This window comes from Mesoplodon mirus (genome assembly GCF_964341445.2).
Source record: "Mesoplodon mirus genome assembly, chromosome: 7".
Classification (NCBI taxonomy): domain Eukaryota; kingdom Metazoa; phylum Chordata; class Mammalia; order Artiodactyla; family Ziphiidae; genus Mesoplodon; species Mesoplodon mirus.
Window position 1 is genome coordinate 88907986 of NC_138983.1, and position 22851 is coordinate 88930836.

The following is a 22851-nucleotide window of genomic DNA, read 5'->3' on the forward strand; positions in this document are numbered from 1 at the left end:
GGGCTTAGATGCTCCGCGGCATGTGGGATCTTCCCCGACCAGGGCTCGAGCCCGTGTCCCCTGCACTGGCAGGCGGATTCCTAACCACTGTGCCACCAGGGAAGTCCTGGGTGCAATTTCTTTGTTCTCCTAAGGTAAGGTTGCCAGATTTAGGGGAGGAAAAAAGGATGTTCACTTAAAATAGGATTTCAGATAATGAATAATATTTTAGTGCAAATGTGTCCCATGCAATATTTGGGACACACACTAAAACGAAATTCTAAAATTCAAATTTAACTGGGTGTCCTTACTTTTTCTAGCAACCCCACCCGAAGAGAGTTCCTAAACTTCAGTCATTCATATACCACTTTCACTATTTTTCCCATGTCTCTTGGCTAGCCCCACTATAATTTCTTAGCATTTTTCGTAGAAGCAGCTCCCTTTTTAAACTTAAAAACGTGCATTAAATTAAAAATAACTGTTATAAGAGTAAATAGAGATTCAGTATCTTAAATAAAAATAATCCCTCCAAAAGAAGAAATACAGGAATTTCCCTGTTTACCATCAGACCAGGTTGCGGGCATCACACTAAAAAAAAAAAAAAAAAAAACATTGGGGGGAGGTGCTGGGCATGCCCAGGTAATGGAGTTCGGGCGTGCTGATATGGCCACCAGATGGCGCTCACAGCCTTTGGTCTTGGTTTGTGTCCTTGGAAATCTTGTCATTATTACTCTGGTAGAATTAACAGATACGTCAAGGTCTCACAAGTTTTCTGACTCGTTTCATACACCATCATGGTTCAGAGTCTAGGACATTTGGGGCAGTTACACTTACTTTTTCCCTGGGGCACCTGAGACATTATTGGGGGGGGTCTATGCTAGAAGTTGCGGGGACACAGGCCACTCTGACCCCCACTCTCCCCAAGGCTATACTTTTGCATGTTTGTGCTTTGGAAACTTTGAGTGAAAAAATTCTTTCACATCTTACTTTTCTCTGTTGGGGGGAAATACAACTTTTCCATAAAAGGTCCTTGGAACACTGAAAGTGTTTGTAAGCTCTTCTCAGCTTAATGCTTTTATTTGCATGATACCAGAGATAGAACACACAGAGACAAACTTCCAGAAGGGAAAACATACGTTCCCCTCTAAGACTCCAGTGGTTTTGACAGATTGAAAATATTTCAATCTGAGTGTCAGAGTTTTAGGATTTCGGATTGCTGGAAAACTCCAAAGAGTCTTCAAACCTCTTTGATACTTTTACTATCAAAGTAAATATCCATATTGTTTGTAATGGCATAAATTCCAAGATGTTTAATGTCTGTTAAGCTGTGTAATAAAATGGGCACTGAATCATAAGAAAGTTAAGAGTGCTAGGAGGAGTGATTGTTTCAGGATGATAATTTGGCTTCTAATTAGCACAGGCGTATAAGAGCACATGGAGGTAAGAATTTTCTAGTGATATTGTAGCGGATCGAAGATCTCTGAGAGCAAATCATTATGCACACACCTTCGGGGACCAGGGAAAACACATAAAGTAATCAGAACCATAAATCAACCTGCCATGTGGCTTATACTTCTGGTGGAATGCTCTGCAGGCAGTAGAATACTTAAGAAACTAAAATGTCAGTGGATGAAACTCGATTTGAGTTCAAACCAATGGAGCCTCTGGTTCATATATGCCTTGCTATAAAATATTCTTCTTCAGTTATAAGTGAAGCTCCAGGGGTAGGGGCGGCAACAGCATGATGCATCAGTGTAATTATTTCTAGATAATTTCTTTGTAAAAAAACATTTTTTCCCCCAGATATCGGCAGCCACTTTAAATAAAACTCAAATTGGGACCGGCTGATATTCAAAGCTATGTGGAAATTATATAATATTCTATGTCAAATATATTTCAATTATTTAAAAAAAGGTATGTGGGGAATTCCCTGGCAGTCCAGTGGTTAGGACTCTGTGCTTCCACTGCTGGAGGCCTGGGTTTGATCCCTGGTCAGGGAACTAAGATCCTGCAAGGTGCGTGGTACGGCCAAAAAAAAAAAAAGGTATGTGGGAATAATTCAGCCTCGTCCATGTACCTGAAAAAGACATGTCATTTTCTCAGGAAAGCTCTGAAATGGGAGAATAACTGAAAGGAATATTTCAGCAAAATTGGGTTCAGTTCAAGAAAAAGATGCTCATTAATGTGTCAGCTACATGTCAAGGTAGCTGTTTGCACTAATAATTCCTATAGGACCTGTTACTTTCATTGTTTTTTGAAAACCAGGTTTGAAGGAGAGTCATGAGTTCATTTAAATATTAGAGCATGTATTTGTTGACTTGTTTATTCTGTCTCCCTCACTAGAGCATAACAGGGGGAAGGATCATGTCTGTCTTGTTCTCTGCTGAATTCTCAGAGCCTGGAAGAGGGCATGGCACAGGATAGGCCCCCCAAAATATTTCTTTGGATTAATGGACGGATGGATGAATAAAGAACAAACAAACAGCCACAGTCCTAACAGAGTTCTAGAAGGTTACTGGGCCCAACCTTTGCCTTCATGGAGCTTACAGTTTCCTGCTAGAATCTCCTAGGTTCACCATACACAATCTGTGTCCTTTCTAGAGCACCATTTCTAGGACTGAAACTGTGTACCTAGAATTGGTTACAGAAGGGAAAGACAGTAAACAGAGCACAAGAGAACAAAGGCCCCCAAGCACTGACTACGGTTTTTTTTTTTTTCTCTCTCTCTCTTTTTTTAAATGTTTATTTATTTATTTATACTTTTCTTATTAGTCACCCATTTTATACACATCAGTGTATACATGTAAATCCCAATCTCTCAATTCATCATACCACCATCCCCACCCCCTGCCGCTTTCCCCCCTTGGTGTCCATACGTTTGTTCTCTACATGTGTGTCTCCATTTCTGCTCTGCAAACTGGTTCATCTTTACCATTTTTCTAGGTTCCAAATATATGTGTTAATATATGATATTTGTTCTTCTCTTTCTGACTTACTTCACTCTGTATGGCAGTCTCTAGATGCATCCACGTCTCTACAAATAACCCAATTTTCTTCCTTTTCTTGGCTGAGTAATATTCCATTGTACATATGTACCATTTCCTCTTTAACCATTCGTCTGTTGATGGGCATTTAGGTTGCTTCCATGATCTGGCTATTGTAAATAGTACTGCAATGAACATTGGGGTGCATGTGGCTTTTTGAATTATGGTTTTCTCTGGGTATATGCCCAGTAGTGGGATTGCTGGGTCCTATGGTAATTCTATTTTTAGTTTTTTAAGGAACCTCCATACTGTTCTCCATAGTGGCTGTATCAATTTACATTCCCACCAACAGTGCAAGACGGTCCCCTTTTCTCCACACCGTCTCCAGCATTTGTTGTTTGTAGATTTTCTGATGATGCCCATTCTAACTGGTGTGAGGTGATACCTCATTGTAGTTTTGATTTGCATTTCTCTAATAATTAATGATGTTGAGCAGCTTTTCATGTGCTTCTTGGCCAGTGGTATATCTTCTTTGGAGAAATGTCTATTTAGGTTTTCTGCCCATTTTTGGATTGGGTTGTTTGTTTTTTTAATATTGAGCTGCATGAGCTGTTTATATATTTTGGAAATTAATCATTTGTCAGTTGCTTCCTTTGCAAATATTTTCTCCCATTCTGAGGGTTGTCTTTTCATCTTGTTTATGGTTTCCTTTGCTGTGCAAAAGCTTTGAAGTTTCATTAGGTCCCATTTGTTTATTTTGGTATTTATTTCCATTACTCTAGGAAGTGGATCAAAAAATATCTTGCTGTGATTTATGTCGAAGAGTGTTCTTCCTATGTTTTCCTCTAAGAATTTTATAGTGTCTGGTCTTACATTTAGGTCTCTAATCCATTTTGAGTTTATTTTTGTGTATGGCGTTAGGGAGTGTTCTAATTTCATTCTTTTACATGTAGCTGTCCAGTTTTCCCAGCACCACTTATTGAAGAGACTGTCTTTTCTCCACTGTATATCCTTGCCTCCTTTGTCATAGATTAGTTGACCATAGGTGCGTGGGTTTATCTCTGGGCTTTCTATCCAGTTCCATTGACCTATATTTCTGTTTTTGTGCCAGTACCATATTGTCTTGATTACTGTGGCTTTGTAGTATAGGCTGAACTTAGGGAGTCTGATTCCTCCATCTCCGTTTTTTCCCCTCAAGACTGATTTGGCTATTCGGGGTCTTTTGTGTCTCCACACAAATTTTAAGCTTTTTTGTTCCAGTTCTGTAAAAAATGCCATTGGTAATTTGATAGGGATTGCATTGAATCTGTAGATTGCTTTGGGTAGTATAGCCATTTTCACAATTTTGATTCTTCCAATCCAAGAACGGGGTATATCTCTCCATCTGTTGCTATCATCTTTAATTTCTTTCATCAGTGTCTTACAGTTTTCTGCATACAGGTCTTTGTCTCCCTAGGTAGGTTTATTCCTAGCTATTGTATTTTTTGGTTGCAGTGGTACATGGGAGTGTTTCCTTAATTTCTCTTTCAGATTTTTCATCATTAGTGTATAGGAATGCAAGAGATTTCTGTGCATTCATTTTGTGTCCTGAAACTTGACCAAGTTCACTGATTAGCTCTAGTAGTTTTCTGGTGGCATCTTTAGGATTCTCTCTGTAGAGTATCCTGTCATCTGCAAACAGTGACAGTTTTACTTCTTCTTTTTCAATTTGGATTCCTTTTATTGCTTTTTCTTCACTGATTGCTGTGGCTAGGACTTCCAAAACTATGTTGAAGAATAGTAGTGAGAGTGGACATCCTTGTCTTGTTCCTGATCTTAGAGGAAATGCTTTCAGATTTTCACCATTGAGAATGATGTTTGCTGTGGCTTTGTCATATATGGCCTTTACTATGGTGAAGTAGGTTCCCTCTATGCCCACTTTCTGGAGAGTTTTTATCATAAATCAGTGTTGAATTTTGTCAAAAGTGTTTTCTGCATCCATTGAGATGATCATATGGTTTTTCTTTTTCAATTTGTTAATATCGTGTATCACATTGATTGATTTGCATATATTGAAGAATCCTTGCCTCTCTGGGATAAATCCCACTTGATCATGGTGTATGATCCTTTTAATGTGTTGTTGGATTCTGTTTGCTAGTATTTTGTTGAAGATTTTTGCATCTATATTCATCAGTCATATTGGTCTGTAATTTTCTTTTTTTGTAGTATCTTTGTCTGGTTTTGGTATCAGGGTGATGGTGGCCTCAGAGAATGAGTTTGGGAGTGTTCCTTCCTCTGCAATTTTTTGGAAGAGTTTGAGAAGGATGGGTGTTAGCTCGTTTCTAAATGTTTGATAGAATTCACCTGTGAAGCCTTCTGGTCCTGGACTTCTGTTTGTTGGAAGATTTTTAATCACAGTTTCAATTCCATTACTTGTGATTGGTCTGTTCATATTTTCTATTTCTTCCTGGTTCAGTCTTGAAAGGTTATAACTTTCTAAGAATTTGTTCATGTCTTCTAGGTTGTCCATTTTATTGGCATAGAGTTGCTTGTAGTTGTCTCTTAGGATGCTTTGTATTTCTGCGGTGTCTGTTGTAACTTCTTTTTCCTTTCTAATTTTATTGATTTGAGTCCTCTCCCTCTTTTTCTTGATGAGTCTGGCTAATGGTTTATCAATTTTGTTTAACTTCTCAAAGAACCAGCTTTTAGTTTTATTGATCTTTGCTATTGTTTTCTTTGTTTCTATTTCATTTATTTCTGCTCTGATCTTTATGATTTCTTTCCTTCTGCTCACTTTGGGTTTTGTTTGTTCTTCTTTCTCTAGTTCCTTTAGGTGTAACGTTAGATTGTTTATTTGAGATTTTTCTTGTTTCTTGAGGTGGGCTTCTATAGCTATAAACTTCCCTCTAAATCTATGGGATGCTTTTGCTGCATCCCATAGGTTTTGGATCGTCGTGTTTTCATTGTCATTTGTCTCAAGGTATTTTCTGATTTCCTCTTTGATTTCTTCAGTGATGTCTTGGTTATTTAGTAACGTACTGTTTAGCCTCCGTGTGTTTGTGTTTTTTACAGGTTCTTCCCTGTAATTCATTTCTAATCTCATAGCGTTGTGGTCAGAAAAGATGCTTGATATGATTTTAATTTTCTTAAATTTCCTGAGGCTTGATTTTTGACCCAAGACGTGATCTATCCTGGAAAATGTTCCATGCGCACTTGAGAAGAAAGTGCAATCCGCTGTTTTTGGACAGAATGTCCTACAAATATCAATTAAATCTATCTGGTCTATTGTGTCATTTAAAGCTTGTGTTTCCTTATTAATTTTCTCTTTGGATGATCTGTCCATTGGTGTAAGTGAGGTGTTCAAGTCCCCCACTATTATTGTGTTACTGTTGATTTCCTCTTTTAGAGCTGTTAGCAGTTGCCTTATGTATTGAGGTGCTGCTATGCTGGGTGCATATATATTTATAATTGTTACATCTTCTTCTTGGATTGATCCCTTGATCATTACGTAGCGTCCTTCCTTGTCTCTTGTAACATTCTTTATTTTAAAGTGTATATTATCTGATATGAGTAATGCTACTCCAGCTTTCTTTGATTTCCATTTGCATGGAATATCTTTTTCCATCCCCTCACTTTCAGTCTGTATGTGTCCCTAGGTCTGAAGTGGGTCTTCTGTAGAAAGCATATATATGGGTCTTGTTTTTGTATCCATTCAGCAACCCTGTGTCTTTTGGTTGGAGCATTTAATCCATTCGCGTTTAAGGTAATTATCGATATGTATGTTCCTATGACCATTTTCTTAATTGTTTTGGGTTTGTTTTTGTAGGTCCTTTTCTTCTCTTGTGTTTCCCACTTACAGAAGTTCCTTTAACATTTGTTGTAGAGCTGGTTTGGTGGTGCTCAATTCTCTTAGCTTTTGCTTGTCTGTCAAGCTTTTGATTTCTCCATCGAATCTGAATGAGATCCTTGCTGGGTAGAGTAATCTTGGTTGTAGGTTCTTCCCTTTCATCACTTTAAATATATCATGCCACTCCCTTCTGGCTTGTAGACTTTCTGCTGAGAAATCAGCTGGTAACCTTCTGGGAGTTCCCTTGTATGTTATTTGTCATTTTTCCCTTGCTGCTGTCAATAATTTTTCTTTAATTTTTGCCAAGTTGATTACTATGTGTCTCGGTGTGTTTCTCCTTGGGTTTCTCCTGTATGGGACTCTCTGTGCTTCCTGGACTTGGGTGGCTATTTCCTTTCCGATGTTAGGGAAGTTTTTGACTATAATCTCTTCAATATCTTCTCGGGTCCTTTCTCTCTCTCTTCTCCTTCTGGGACCCGTATAATGTGAACGTTGTTGTGTTTAATGTTGTCCCCGAGGTCTCTTAAGCTGTCTTCATTTCTTTTCATTCTTTTATCTTTATTCTGTTCCGCAGCAGTGAATTCCACCATTCTGTATTCCAGGTCACTTATCCATTCTTTTGCCCCAGTTATTCTATTGATTCCTTCTAGTGTATTTTTTTTTCAGTTATTGTATTGTTCATCTCTGTTTGTTTGTTCTTGAATTCTTCTAGATCTTTGTTAAACGTTTCTTGCATCTTCTGGATCTTTGCCTCCATTCTTTTTCTGAGGTCCAGGATCATCTTCACTATCATTATTCTGAATTCTTTTTCTGGAAGATTGCCTCTCTCCATTTCATTTAGTTGTTTTTCTGGGGTTTTATCTTGTTCCTTCATCTGTTACATAGCCCCCTGCCTTTTCATCTTCGCTGTCTTTCTGTGGATACGGTTTTTGTTCCACAGGCTGCAGGATTGTAGTTCTTCTTGTTGCTGCTGTCTGCCCTCTGGTGGATGAGGCTATCTAAGAGGCTTGTGGAAGTTTCCTGATGGGAGGGACTGGTGCTGGGTAGAGCTGGCTCTTGCAATGGTGGGCAGAGCTCAGTAAGACTTTAATCTGCTTGTCTGCTGATGGGTGGGTTGGTTTCCCTCCCTGTTAGTTGTTTGGCCTGAGGTGACCCAACACTGGAGCCTACCCGGGCTCTTTGGTGGGGTTAATGGCATACTCTGGGAGGGCTCATGCCAAGGAATACTTCCCAGAACTTCTGCTGCCAGTGTCCTTGTCCCTTGGTGAGCCACAGCTGCCCCCCGCCTCTGCAGGAGACCCTCCAACACTAGCAGGTAGGTCTGGTTCAGTCTCCTATGGGGGTCACTGCTCCTTCCCCTGGGTCCCAATGCACACACTACTTTGTGTGTGCCCTCCAAGAGTGGAATCTCTCTTTCCCCCAGTCCTGCCAAAGTCCTGCAATCAAATCCCACTAGCCTTCAAAGTCTGATTCTCTAGGAATTCCTCCTCCCATTGCCAGACCCCCAGGTTGGGAAGCCCGATGTTGAGCTCAGAACCTTCACTCCAGTGGGTGGACTTCTGTGGTATAAGTGTTCTCCAGTTTGTGAGTCACCCACCCAGCAGTTATGGGATTTGATTTTATTGGGATTGCGCCCCTCCTACTGTCTCTTTGCGCCTTCTCCTTTGTCTTTGCATGTGGGGTATCTTTTTGGTGAGCTCCAGTGTCTTCCTGTCGATGATTGTTCAGCAGTTAGTTGTGATTCCAGTGTTCTCAAAAGAGGGAGTGAGAACATGTCCTTCTACTCCGCCATGTTGAACCAAATCTGACTACGGTTTTAAGCAGAATTATGCACTGAGGCCAAAATTCATCAATGACCAATTGCTTTTTTATCAACTTTGTTGAGATATAATTTATGAACAAGATCAGTGGCCAATTTTAAAGTAGTTCTTTAAAACTTAAAATTTTTTTTTTTTTTTTTTTTTTGGATTTAGTTTCAGGAGGAAGGAAGTTGACTGGTAAATCCAAACATTCTGGGTGGAGAATTTTTGGTGAAATTCCCTATAAATGAACCAGCAGCTGCCTTCAGGGTTTGATAAAGGCCTCAGTGTTTGGAACACTGTGGGGTTCCTTCTCCCCATCTCCAGCTCTTTCTGGCTGGGTCCGGGTGGGTGTGAGAAGTGGTCACTGAAGCGACAGGAGTTGGGTGGAAATGCAAAGTGGGTGTGAAAGCATGAGGTGTACAAGGTGGCAGAGCTGAGCCCAAATCACATCACTGCCTCTCACTTGCTGTGCAAGCTGTAACAAGCTCCTGGGCATCTCTGAGCGTGCCTCAGTCTCCTCATCTGTAGAATGGCATCTGCCAGAAGACTGAGGTTTAAATAGCTAATGAGGGGACTTCCCTCATGGTGCAGTGGTTAAGAATCTGCCTGCCAATGCAGGGGACACGAGTTCGAGCCCTGGTCCAGGAAGATCCCACATGCTGTGGAGAAACTATGCCCGTGGGCCACAACTACTGAGCCTGCACTCTAGAGTCCGCGAGCCACAGCTACTGAAGCCCTCATGCTGCAACTACCGAAGCCCACGTGCCTAGAGCCCATGCTCTGCAGCAAGAGAAGCCACTGAAATGAGAAGCCCACGCACCGCAGTGAAGAGTAGCCCCTACTCACTGCAACTAGAGAAAGCCCATGCACAGCAACGAAGACCCAATGCAGCCATAAATAAATACATTAAATAAGTAAATAAATAAATAAATAAGCTAATGCACCCAAAGCACCTGCACCGGGGCCTGAACATGGTAGGCACTTAATCAAATCTAATATTGTTCTTACAAGGCTAGAAACTTGCCAACCCTCCACTCCCTGGATCTGCACTCTTCACCATGCTGTGCTGACTGCCCATTTCTAACTACCCGGGTGGCTCCCCCCAGGCTCTACCTGAGAGCTGTCACCCTGTGTTGTGACCCCAAGGCCCCGACCCACTTGTCTCTGAGCCCTACCTGGTTTTTCAAGCTCTGGATCTCTCTCTGTTGGGCATCGTCCTCTTCATGCAGAACCTGAAACTTGGGCGGGATCACCCTCTCCTTCTGCCTGGAGGTGGCTGTTTCCAACAGCTTCTGCCTCAGGTTGGCCACTTGGTTCTGCAGGCTTGCTATCACGGTGTCTTTGTATTTAGATTCAAGTTCAAAATCGGAGAGACGGCTGACTTCTTTTCCCAGCAGCAGAATTATTTCATCCTGGGTGGAGGACAGATGGGAAATTTACTAGGTGTGGGTCTGGATGTAAGGCTGAGCCCATTTAAAGAAAGACAGGAAAAATATGGTATCATTCTTTGGGAAGGTGAGGGCAGGCAGGGAGGGAAAAAGCAGACTTTCAAGGCTATCTCTGTCACTTCGAAAATCTCATAGAGACAAGAATTGGGTTAAAATGAGGTAATTGTATATAGACTCCTGTAATGGATGTCTGTACCTCACAGGTACGGAAACTTTCCTTTCCCCGAGAATTAGACTTTCATATTAAGAACAACCATCCCACTTGGGAACATTTGTTGCTAGGAAGTTTACTTAGAATGATTTCATTTATAATATACAGCCTAGCACACTGGGGACCTAGGAAAGGTACTTAGGAAAACAACATTCTGTATGACCACTTTCTGCCTATAATGAGGGTTATTTGTTTTAACTTAAAACATTCTTAACTGTTTGTTTTCCCTTTCCTCTCTTCTAATATTTCCTGCCTCTTTTGGCTATTCATGTATGAATTTTTTCCAGGTAACTCAATCTGGAAAGTAAATGAGACAGGAATAGTGATTTATTTGCATGGGCTCATGTAAACTTTCGGCTGGAAAAACAAAATTGCTGGTAGACTGTACCCACAGGTATAATTAACCCTGTCCTCCATCTCTCCAGTGAAAAAGCTCTGCAGCCAAAGAATTGGTTAGGTTTTCCAAAAAAGGAAAAAAAAATTCCCCCAAACTTCTCACCAGACGTTATCAATAAAATGTCAGAAAAACTGAAGAAGAAGAAGAAGAAGAAAAAATTCCCCAGAGGCCTTTTCCAAAGCAGTCACGGGAGGAGGTAAACGGGCAATTTCTGGGCCAGCTCATTCCCAGGAGAGCCGGCCAGTCAGCCTCACAACCTGCTAGCTCCGTGACCTGGGGCAGGACAGGGTCTCGCTCATGAGAAAGCCTGTCTGACATTGCCAGCTGCTGCCAGGGGCCTTCCTTTGGGTCCTTGTGAAAGTTGGTGGCAAAACTTCAAGAGAGAGCATCAGACATATTCCCTACTCCTGGGCAGTTTCCCCTGTTTCACCCTGTTATGATCAGCCAGGTGCTTATTCATTTTTCATGCAACAAACATTCATCGGGCAGCAACTAAGTGCCAGGCCCCGTGCCAGTGCTGGAATATAAGAAGTTTGCAGAGGGCAGTGGACAGCTGTGGGTTCTGGTTTCCTGGTGAGGGTCCCCTTGCCCTACTGGAGGGAGCGTTCCTCCTTCCATGGGGTCTGGGTAGGATTGTCAGTCATGTGCCCTGCTCCTTCTTGTCCCGCCTCCCCATGTGCATGTGGCCCAAGCTGGTCAATCAGAGATTTCACACATCGATTACAGAGGGAGAGGATCTTGCCTTCTTTTGGATCATAAACTTTAAATATGTAGGCTTGTTTGCCTGAGTTTGTCTTTTCTGACACACAAAGCCAGCCTTATGTAGAAAGCCAGACTCTGAGGGAAACAGAGGGGAGAGGTTGGTAGTGGGGAGGTGTTCTGATGACATTATTCAAGCTCCTGGATCTAGCCATACCTGAAGCTAGTGGCCCTTTAAATTTTCCAATAAGTTGAGCTAATCGATGCTCCCCCTCAAGCTAATTTGTTTATTGTCACTTGAAGGAGTCCTGGCAAGTCAGGGTATAAACGACTTATAAAGAGAAAGAATTCTTTCTATTATAAATAGAAAAAATGATAAATGGCTTATAAACATTTTCTATAAATAGAAAAAATTATAGTGGTTGCACTATATTTCCGAGTTAAAATTGAGGCAGGTTGAAAAATGGCAACAAATACTTTGCAGTTTTGCCATCCAGTCTATTTCCCCACCCTCTAGTCTGGGCTGGCCCCGTGACTTGCTTTAACCAATGGAATGGAGTGGAAGTGATGCTGCATGATCTCCAGGCAAGTTCTTACAGGCTGTGCAGCTTCTGCTCTGGCGCCCTGGGAACCCCGAGACCACCGTGCTGTGATGAAAAACCACATGCACAAAGGGGCGCACCCGTCCAGGCGTCCTGGCTGAGGCCCTAGATGTGGGAAGGAGGCCAATGGAGACCGACCACCAAACTGGCCAAGCCAGCGGCTGACTGAGGCCGCATGAGTGAGGCCAGGGGACGCGAGCAAAGGAACCTTCCAGGTCAACCCATAGATTCTGGGGAATAATGAATTGCTGTTGGAAGCCGCTAAGTTTTGGGATGGCTTGTTACACAGCGATAAATACAGAATCTGAGTGTGGCTTCTCGCCTTTCTGCAACATTTTTCAGAGTCTGGTCCCAGGATGCCTGGTTGGAACCCCTGCCTCCTGAAGGTTTGGATTTCCGTGTCTGACAAGAACCCCAGGTAGGTCTGCTCCTCACAAACTCTGAGAATTGCTGCAGGAGCAGGCCCTGGCCCTGAAGGAAAGCGAGATATTATAGACTGCTTCTTTTAGAGTAACTTTCGAGTCGTGTCTGAGTGGGGAGAAATTGACCTGGGCCCTTCCCAGGATGGCTTGAATCCACCTGTTCTGCTCGCATACCTGCTTTAAACCTCTCTGGTTCTTTAACGAGTCTCTTGGCCCAGGCCTCCCTGACTTCAGGGCTCAATTCCTCCTGCTAGGAACGTGTTTTTGCGTCACTGTCCCATCACTGAAGGTTGACCAAGTGATTACTGTGTGGGAGTTAGAAGTACCCGCTGAGAAGCTAACCAGACCTCGCTTTGAATCCTAACACTGCTCCTTGCATTGAGCAGCCGTGAACACATCACTGAACCTCTCTGAGCTTCAGTTTCCTCATCTGCAAAGTGAGGGTGATAAAATCTATTTTGAAGATGGTGAAGATTAACGAGCTAATAAATGTCAAGTGCACAGGACATGGCCCAGCACACAGTAGGTGCTCAGTACCTTGTAGTTGTAGATGTTATTTGGGATAAAATGAGCAGTGGCCAAACCTGGCTGAATGTCTTGGGAGGAAGAGGTGGTTTCTTGGAAGTAGGAAAAAGGGACGGTCCTTGAGACACAGAGAACAAGAGGCAGTGGCAATCTCTCCATGGTCCCTCTTGCTGCTGTAGCTCTGTGCTTCCCCAAGACCCCTCACCTTATCATACTGGGCCAGGTCCTGGTCCACAAAAATTTCTCTGTAGGGCTCTGCCCCAGGAATTTCCTCGGCCACTGATTGTTCCGACAGTTCCGCCGCGTTGGTCCACACTAACACACAAGATCAACAGAGAATGCAGAGGAGACTGTGAGTTTCCCCAAAGTCTTAAAAAATATTTTCAGATTAACCTTCACATTCATGAGACTTATGCACTGAAAGCATTACAGGAGGACAGGAAAGGGTAAGAGCTGCCTCATTTCTCTTCCCCAGCATTAACTGCACTGATGCACTGTGGTGTGTCTCTTTCCAGACATTTTTCTATGCCGCATAAGAGGTGATGACCTTGGGCAAGTCATTTGCTCTTTCTAAGCCTTCGTTTCCACATCCATAATTTAGGATCACTGATAGTCTCTGCTATAAAGGGCTATCTGGAGATTAAATAGAATAATGATATAGAGCCGGGGTTGGCAAACTATGGCCCTGCGGCCAAATCTGGCCTTCTGCCTATTTTTGTAAATAAAGTTTTATTGCAACACAGCCACAGTGATTGATTTACATATTATTTATGGCTGCTTCCCAGCTACAAAGGCAGAGCTGACTAGTTGCAGCACAGACCATGTGACCCACAAATCCTAAAGTATTTACTATCTGGCTCTTTACAGGAAAAGTTTGCTGACCCCTCATGTAGATCATTTAGCACTAAACATTAGCTATATATTTTTTATTGCAGTCATATCTTTTCAAAAAACAAAAATGCATTTACATGTCAGAGATTCTTATCCAGCTTACTTTTCAGCTAACAATATGAAAAACATCTTCCCATGTCAGTATTTGAAGCTGTACTGGGTCCTTTTCAAGGGTAGCATTGTGGTCCATTGTCCAAGTGTGCCAAACGTGTTTAACTAGGATCCACTTGATAGACATTTAAGCTTTCCTAATTTTTTTCTTATTTACCCCAATATTACAAGGCCTGTTTATATGACTTTCGGGGAATATGGCATTGTGTTTGGGGGCCCCACTCTGTATCACATCAGACATCTCGCAATTCACTCACATCAACACTGAATGGTGTAGAAACCATTTTCTTGGTGTAGAAACGTTTGTAAAGATTTCTATAATTCTACTTGTGAAACCACTTGGGCCCAAGCAGCGTATTTTAAATTTCCAAGTGACTATGGTTTCTGGACAGTCACTGCACATTCTTATCTTCCTGTGAAGTGAGAAACTGAACAAATTGTTTTCAGTGGTGATGAAACTTTAATGAGTATTAACATTAATGATGAATGAAGCATGCACTATCATGTTTGTGGACATTCATCATTTATTCATTTTGCTTCTGCCTTTTTTATTTATGCATTTTAGAATCAAAGATTCCTGCCCCCCAGCCAGGTCTCAAACCTCTTTGTGGACCCCAGAACCTCTAGTGGACATAGCTGATGGCCTGTGGTGCCCGGAGAATGCACAGCCTTGCGTGTTGAATGAGCAGCCCTGGCCACAGTGTTTCCTGGGGCACGAGGAACAGAAGGGCCTGGAACTTCAGCAGCTGCCCATTTTCTCTCCCTCCACCTCCCCAGCTAGGTCCATGATTAGAAAACTTTTATTTGAAGCTCACTGCCCCCATCTGACTCTCTTGGATCCTGAGCAGCTAAGTCCTAACTGACTATAGCAGCAGTGCCTGATAGAGAAATAAAGGGAGCTACAGAATGCAATTTTCAATTTTCTAGTAGTCGCATTAAAAAGGTAAAAAGGAGAGATGAATTTTTTAATGATCAATTTGATTTAACCCAATACATTAAAAAAACATCATTTCAACACGTAATCGACAAAAAATATGGAGATATTTTATATTCTTTTTCTTCGAGGCATGAAGCCTTTGAAATCTGGGGTTTATTTTACACTGATTGTGTATCTCAATTTGGAAACTGAATTTTCAGGAGGAAGACTTGATCTGTTTTCAGATTCCTCAAGAAATCGGCTCCCACTGGAGGAAGGTACTGCCTGGCCTGTGTCCCCAGGGAGGGCCACGGGGTCTGACCCTAAATGGGCCCCTGTCCAGTCTCAGCTTAGAGTTCTGGCATCTGATGCCATCTCTAGGGGTGACTCCGGCTGCCTCTGCAACCCTGTCGTGGCTGTCTTGAGGGACCCTTCCCCGCAAGATGATGGCCGGAGTGGGGACTTCATAAAACTTACAGAACAGGCTGATCGATGGGGTCCCTTTATTAGGGAAGGTGTGTTTACCGAAAGTCTTTGTGGGGCTAGAATTTGCTCTGAGACTCGCTTTCCTTACACCCAGGCAGGGAGGTGCTGGAGCAGTTACCCCTCACCTGCCCCAAACTTCTTTACCGGCTACTGTTATTTATCAGAAAGAACCTAAGGGCCATGTATGACCAAACCGGCTTAACTCTAGATGCTGGATCCTTCGGAGGTCCCAGTGGGGAGAAGCCCCAGGGAGGGTCGGGAGGGCTGGGGCGGTGGGAAGGCGGATATGGGGACGCAGGCACTTTAAGAATTTTCGGGCATGAGCTGTTGGCCAAAGGGCAGGGAAGTTACTTTAATATTTTAACAACCCCCAGCTGTCCTGGTGCGCTCCAATAATCACCAGTCTGCAGCAGGGGCAGTATGTGTGCACCTTAACTGTGTCTTTCAGACATTGTAAGTTGTAAATAAAAGTTAAATAACAATCATGGTTAGGTAATAACTTAATTTTTAAATTTTAATATTTAAAATTTAAATATTAAAATTTTAAAATATTAAAATTTAAATATTAAAATATTAAATATTTTAATATTTACTGAATGTTCGCTATGCACCTGGCGCTGTGCTCAGCACTTACACGCAGGATACGATTTCGTCTTCATAACAACCCAGTGAGATAGGCATTATTATTCCCATCTCCATTTTATACGTGAGAGGTATGAGGCACAGAGACGTCAAGTCATCTGCTCAAGGACACACAGCTGGTAAGTGGTAGAGTCAAGGGATGAACCTAAGTTTGTTGGATTCAGAGCCTATGCTTTTAACCACTATGCAGTCAATGTATTGAAGTGGGAAGATGTTTATGATATATTATTGAATTTTAAAAATCAGGTAGGGAATTCCTTGGCAGTCCAGTGGTTAGGATTCTGTGCTTCCACTGCAGGGGGCACAGGTTCCATCCCTGGCTGGGGAACAAAGATCCTGCAAGCTGAGCGGCACGGCCAAAAAAAGAAAAAAAAAGGTTACCTATGTTAGGTTCATATGATCCCATTATTGGGAAAAAAAAATATATATATATATGAGTCAAGATGCTATTTTAATAAGTCACTCCACATATTTTCTTTTCTCAGTAATTCTTCCCCACCTCCCATGAGCTCTTGCCATTAAGATTTGGCCTTGGAGCTGACGTTTTATTGCCTTGTGGTACAGGAAGGATGAGTATTAACTAGAACAGGGTGAGTTTTCCCCCAGGCAAAATGACGTTCTGACTTTTGACAACGTCTGGAGACATTTTTGAGAACCACAGTTAGGGGGGGTGGTGGTGGTGTTGCTACTGGTATCTCTGGTGGGTAGGAGTCAGGGATGCTGCTAAACACTCTACAGTGGACAGGACAGATCCTTCAACAAGGAGTTATGCGACCCACCTGTCACTGTGCCAAGATTGAGAAACCCTGACCTGATCTGCAGTAAATAAATCCTTGGCTTTGGGTTTTCAAATAGAATTTTTCAAGTCTAAAGCAAGGTGACAGTCTAACAGTAAACCAATTTAATTGGAAGAGCCCAGCTTTGCTAAGAGAGGAAAGAGCTTTCTCGGAACCCTTAAAAAGAGGTGTTTTCTGTCAAGAGACAGCATGGAGGACTGGAGCACAGAGTTTTCTCTAAAGCGTGGAGTAGAGAGGCCCAGACAGAAAGGAACTCCCCATGACACGGGAAGATGAAAGTCCTTTTCTGAGGATGGCGAGAGTGTCAGGGGAACGAGGGCAAACGTTTGGAAACATGAGACCTGGCTGAGAGGCTGAGGAGATAGAGCCCAGGTAGATGTGAGGGACTCTAAGCCATACGACTCATCCTTCATTTCTCCAGGGGGAATGCAAGTCCTTTAGAGAAGCCCCAAGTTCAACATGGCACTGGAGAAACCGGTGATTACAGTGGAAAAATTTAAATGGCGGAGTGAAAAAAAGAAAAGAAGCAGCCCATGTGCCATGTGTCCAAAGGACGCATTAAAAAAAAAACCCCAAAAACCCTGTATATATGTTCATAAGACAGAACATGATGCATACAACAAAATGAATGAATCTCAGAAATACTATGCTGAGTGAAAAAAGCCTTCCACAAAGGAACATGTACTACATGGTTCTGTGTACTTGAGATTCTAGAACAGGAATATCTAATCCATGGCGGGAAAAGAATTCAGAAGAGTGGGTGCCTCTGGGGCCTGGGGCTGGGAATTGACTGGGGAGGGACATGAGGGAACTTTCTGGGGTGATGGTAATGTTCTATATCTTGATAGGAATTTGGGTTACATAGGTGTGCACGACTGGCAAAACTCAGTGAACACATTCAAGATCTACACCTTTCAGGGTGTGGTAGGCAGTCTCCAAGATGGCCCCACTGCTTCTTGTCTCTTGGTATTCAGACCCCTGCATCATCCTCTGCAATACTGGATGGACTTTATGTTAGTTAGCTTGGGCTGCCATAACAAAACACCACAGGAGGTCTTAACAAAAGAAATTCATTTTCTCACAGTTCTGGAGGCTGGAAGTCCAAGATCAAGGTGTGGGCAGGGTTAGGCCTCTCTCCTTGGCTTGCAGACGGCCACCTTCCTGCTGTGTCCTCACATGCCCTTTTCTCTGTGCACGTGCATCCCTGGCGTCTCTCTCTCTCTTCTTACAAGGACACCAGCCCTTGGATTAGGGCCCACCCAATCATCTCATTTGAACTTACTCATCTATTTCAATACACTATCTCCAAATATGGTCACATTCTGCGATATTGGGATTGAGGCCTCAGCATATGAATTTTGGGGGAATGCAATTCAGTCCGTAACAAAGCTTCTCTATGTAACCAAGGATATTGCAGAAATGACACAGTTTGATTCCTGAGGTTAGATCATAAAAGGCATTGCAGCTTCTGCCTCACTCGCTAGGACCACTTGTCTGGAGGAGCTGGCAGCTTGAGGATACTCAAGCAACGTATGGAGAGGTGCACTTAGTGAAGAACTGAGGCCTCTTACCAAAAGCCATGTGAGTGAACCATTCTAGAGGTGGGTCCTCCAGCCCCAGACAACCCTCCAGAGGACCACAGCCCCAGCCAACACCATTACTGCAACTTCATGAAAAATCCTGAGCAAGAATCCCCCAGCTAAGCCATTCCCAACTTCCTGACGCAGAGAAACTATGAGATAATAAATGTTTACTGTTGTTTTAGGCCATTACATCCTGCAGTAATTTGTTATGCAACAATAAGTAGCAAATACAGGTTTGGGCACCAGGAGTGGTGGAAAATTTAACAAAAACCCTACAATGTGGAGTGGTTTGGGATGGAACAGTGGCCAGAAGCTGGAGGACTTTGGCCAAGAGTCTTTGAGAAAGCCTGAATAGTCTTAGTAGAAGCCCGATGGCCTTTGAGGAGGCCGTGAGGGAAGGGTTCCAGGAAAGTGAGGAAAATGTTACTGGGGTTAAGGGATCCTTGTCAGGTGGTGGCAGAAGGGTTCCTAACACGTTGCCTGTGGTCATGAGGAAGGTAGAAAATGTTTGTGATGAGGCTGAATGGTCTAGCTAGAGAGAGTCCCAGACAGAGTCTTGGAAGGTGCTGCCTGGTTACTTCTTGCTACTTATAGTGAAATGTGAGGGGGAGAGACAGTTAAAGGAAGGGCTGTTAAACCAGGGCAGTGCTCTGGGCTTGAAAATTCCCTGCCTCTCCCGGTGGCAAATGAAATGTAAGAAACAGGTTCTGGGCAAAGATCAAATCAAGGGCACTCTCAAGAAAACACAGTCCAGAGAAGAAGCTGAGGGTGTGGTTGTAAAATCCTTTGTTAAGAATACAGATCCAGGGCAGTGTCCAGGAGAACCCTTCGGTCAAAGAACTGGGCTTCTAAGAAGCTTCTGTCCTTTGTCAGTCTTTGCAGAAGTCCATGGTGGAAGGGCTTGGGTCCAAAAAAGTCTGTGGGCGTGGTTTTTGCCTGATAGGATGAACCCCAATAAGAAGCACTGCCAACTCAGACTGACAGAGACCCACAAAAGTCAAAGAAGCGTCTGGACAACCAAGCTTCTACAGGCAGGAAGCAGGCTATAAAACTATGCAGCCACATCCATGGGACACCTTTCATAGGAAAGGGAGGACGACTCAGAAGGCGGAACTCAGGGACCAGCGGGCAGACCCAAGAGCCCTGGAAAGTCATTTCTGGACAAGAGTTGGACTGAAGCCCAATCAAGGAACTGCCGATATTTTCCCAGCTGGACTTCAGAACTGCTTTGGGCCAGGGACTCCTGTGTGTTTCCTGTTTTTCTTCTTTTGGAACAAGAGGAGTGTATGTAGCAGTTATGCTATGTCTGTCCCACCAATATATGCTGGGTGTATGATGGACAGACCCTTTGTTCAGAGGTCTTCAGATTTCTGGAAGTAGTACTTGATGAGCTGAATGTAAGGTACTACACCCATGAGCCCCATCTGTACCTGGACTTGATTTAGACGAGATTCTGGAATTTGAGCCGATGCTGTTACTGGGGTGAGATTTTGGGGGGCCTCGGGAGAGAGGAGGAGGAGTGTGAATCATTGAGGACCCGAGGGCAGGCTGTGGTAGCCGGCCTCCAAGATGACTGCTGATAATCCCCACCTCCTGGTCTTCAGGCCCATGTGTAGTCTTCTCCCACACTGGAGGGTGACGCCCTGTGTAACCAGCAGGATATTGCAGCAATGACAGAGCATGACTTCTGAGGCTTAGTCACAAGAGATGTTGCCACTTCCATCTTGTCCTCCAGGATCACTTGCTCAGGAGGAGCAGCTGCCGTGTCATGGGAATGCTCGAGCCACTCTCTGGGGAGGCCCATGTGGTGAGGAGCCGGGGCCTCCTGCTGACAGCCATGTGAGCACGCCATCTTGGAAGTGGATCCTGCGGCCCAGGTCAAGCCTTCAGATGACTGCAGCCTTACGAGGGACCCTGAGCCACAGCTGTCCTGCTAAGCTGCTGCCAAATTCCTGACCCACAGAAACCGTATAGATGATAACACATGTTTGATTTTTGCTTTAGGCTGCTACGTTTGGGGAGAATTTGTTATGCAATCATGATAACTAATACACATTGTGTGTTCATTTTACATGAAGGAGACAAAAATGTTGAATTCTAGTTAATGGTATATGTGCTAAAGCATTTAGGGGGAGGACTACAGATGTGTGCTATTTATTTTGAAATGCATCCAAAAAATAAGATGGATTAATGCAGGACAAGAAGGATGGGTAGACAGAAATGTAATAAAGAGTACAGCAAAGTGTTAGCGGTAGAATTAGGAGGAGAGCTGTCTCTGTAAAATTCTTTTTGCTTTGCTGTATGTTTGAAAGTTTTCACATTAAAATGCTGGGGGGAAATGGCTGAGTAATTTCTTAACTTGGGTCGTAGGTACATGAGCATTCCTTAGATGATGATGATGATTATGTAAACTGCAGAGATACCTTTCATTTGCCCCTTAGTCTGTATATTTCAGAATAATAACTATTATTTGAATGGCTGAGGGAAGTGACTAGGTGAGTGGTCCTGAGTGAGACCAGGGAAGGGTGTGGAGGCATCGAGAGGCCTGGGGACTCAGAGGGGTCTGGGGCTGGGACGCAGAAAACAGAGAATGGGACCTTCACACCAGTGGCCACAGAAGAAACCTGCGAATCATGCCAGGGACTAAGTCGACCCAGCTACTCTGCCAGTAAGGCTGGCAAGGCCGAGAGGATGGTGACAGACAGGAAGTCTCCTGCCCAAATGCCATGAGGCCTTCTCGGGGGGAGGGGGGAGAAGGAAACCCTGATGGCTGTGTGTTCCCAAAGTGACCAGGCTGTGAGTGACAGTCACTGAGATAACCAGCCTTAAATTTGACTGAAAAGCGTTAGATTAGATTAGATTGAATACATAACCTCCGGAGAAGTAATTTTCTCCATAAGCCTCAGTCTCCTCTTACCTGTAAAATGGTAATAAGATATTTAAAAACCTCTTAAGGCAAGAGGGATTTCAGTTACCAATATGTCTGTACATCTGAGTCGAAGTATATAAATTTAGATTCTGATACACATTCATATATATTCATATATATGTACAAACACACACACACACACACACACTCACCACAGAGGTACTGATGTGTGCAGATGGGCAGAGCACAGTCTTGGAGGAGTTTGTACCAAAAAGTCAACAGGGAGAATTCTGGTGATAAGGGTGACAGCTTATCTTTTACTGTTTTCTAACTTTCTGCTTATCCCAATTTTTTCACATTTGATTATGTTCTACTTCAGAACCAGAGAACATAAGCAAAAGCCAGAGAAAGACAAATATCATACCATATTGCTTATATGTGGAATCTAAAAAAAGGTACAAATGAACTTATCTACAAAACAGAGATAGAGTTACAGATGTAGAAAATAAACTTACCGTTACCGGGAATAAGAGGGGGGAGGGATAAATTGGAAGAGAGGGATTGACATACACAATACTATAAATAAAGGAGATAACTAAGGACGACCTACTGGATAGCACAGGGAACTCTCCTCAATACTCTGTAATGGTCTATATGGGAAAAGAATCTAAAAAAGAGTGGATACATGTATATGTTGAACAGATTCAGTGTGCTGCATACCTGAAACTAACACAACACTGTAAATCAACTGCACCTCAATAAAAATTTTTAAAAAAAGGGGAAAGCAGAAACTGAGACCCATCCTCCTAGCAAAAGCCCCTCCCCTAAGCCACCAAGGAAGCGCCCATGAGTACCTTGCCTGATGATGGGAACGCTGTGGGCGGCTCTGTCCACCTCGAAGGAGAACATCTTCTTGCTGGCACTCATGGGCTGCCTGTGGGAGGCTGGTGGGACCATGGGGGGCTCGGGGGACCCCTGCGACCAGCTCCTCTGCACTGGCGCTGGCCAGATGCCCGGGTAGAAGGGGGTCTGTGGTGGTGAGGGTGACTGGTTCAGTTGCTGGGTGGCCCAAGGTGGCTGTGGCCTTGGCCAAGGTGCTGGGCCCCTCACCCATGGGAAGGAGACCTGCAGGGGCAGACAAGAGGGTCAGGGGAGGTTACGAGCAGCTGGGGTGGTCTTCACCTTTCTGTCCCGGCGACATAATTGCTGCCCTAGATTTCGGCGTATAAGTCACTTCTCCCAGGAAGCCCTCCCAGACTCCCCAAATTTGGGATGTTGGTCCCCACCATAGGTCACCTTGCACACTATCGCACCACCATTTATTGGGTGCAGCCTTCGTGCCAGGCACCCAGTCAAGAGATTCACATGCATTACCTCATTTAATACCCCTGATGCTCTGTGACGAGCCCGAGGCTGAGCAAGACCTAGTGACTTTCCCAGGATTACAGATTTGGCAGTGAGCTTCTGAGCTGGTACAACGCCACCTCTGAGCTCTGAGAGGCTGACAGCTTTTTGTCTACCTTGCTCAGCACCGTATCCTCAGCTCCTAGAATAAACCCTTGGCACATACACAGTAGGTCCTTAAATACTGGTTGAAAGAATGAATGACCACATCTCCGAGATTCAAGCCCAGCTCTCCAGGACACACACGTCCACACTGT

The 22851-nt window shown here is 43.6% G+C and overlaps 2 protein-coding genes across 2 annotated transcripts in view; both read right to left on the bottom strand.

Annotated features, from left to right (window-relative positions):
• Positions 1–22851, bottom strand: part of LOC309808862 (forkhead-associated domain-containing protein 1-like) — a gene marked incomplete at both ends in the record, with an annotated part of 196741 nt that overhangs the window by 42933 nt on the left and 130957 nt on the right. The gene's annotated exons all lie outside the window — the stretch shown is intronic.
• The window catches only part of LOC309808040 (forkhead-associated domain-containing protein 1-like), a gene marked incomplete at both ends in the record, with an annotated part of 99418 nt that overhangs the window by 41654 nt on the left and 34913 nt on the right, over positions 1–22851 (bottom strand). Inside the window, 3 exons of the mRNA XM_082628051.1 lie at positions 9767–10003; positions 13101–13210; positions 22045–22315. Coding sequence (XP_082484177.1) covers positions 9767–10003; positions 13101–13210; positions 22045–22315 — 618 coding nt within the window. The remainder of the gene's footprint in view (positions 1–9766; positions 10004–13100; positions 13211–22044; positions 22316–22851) is intronic.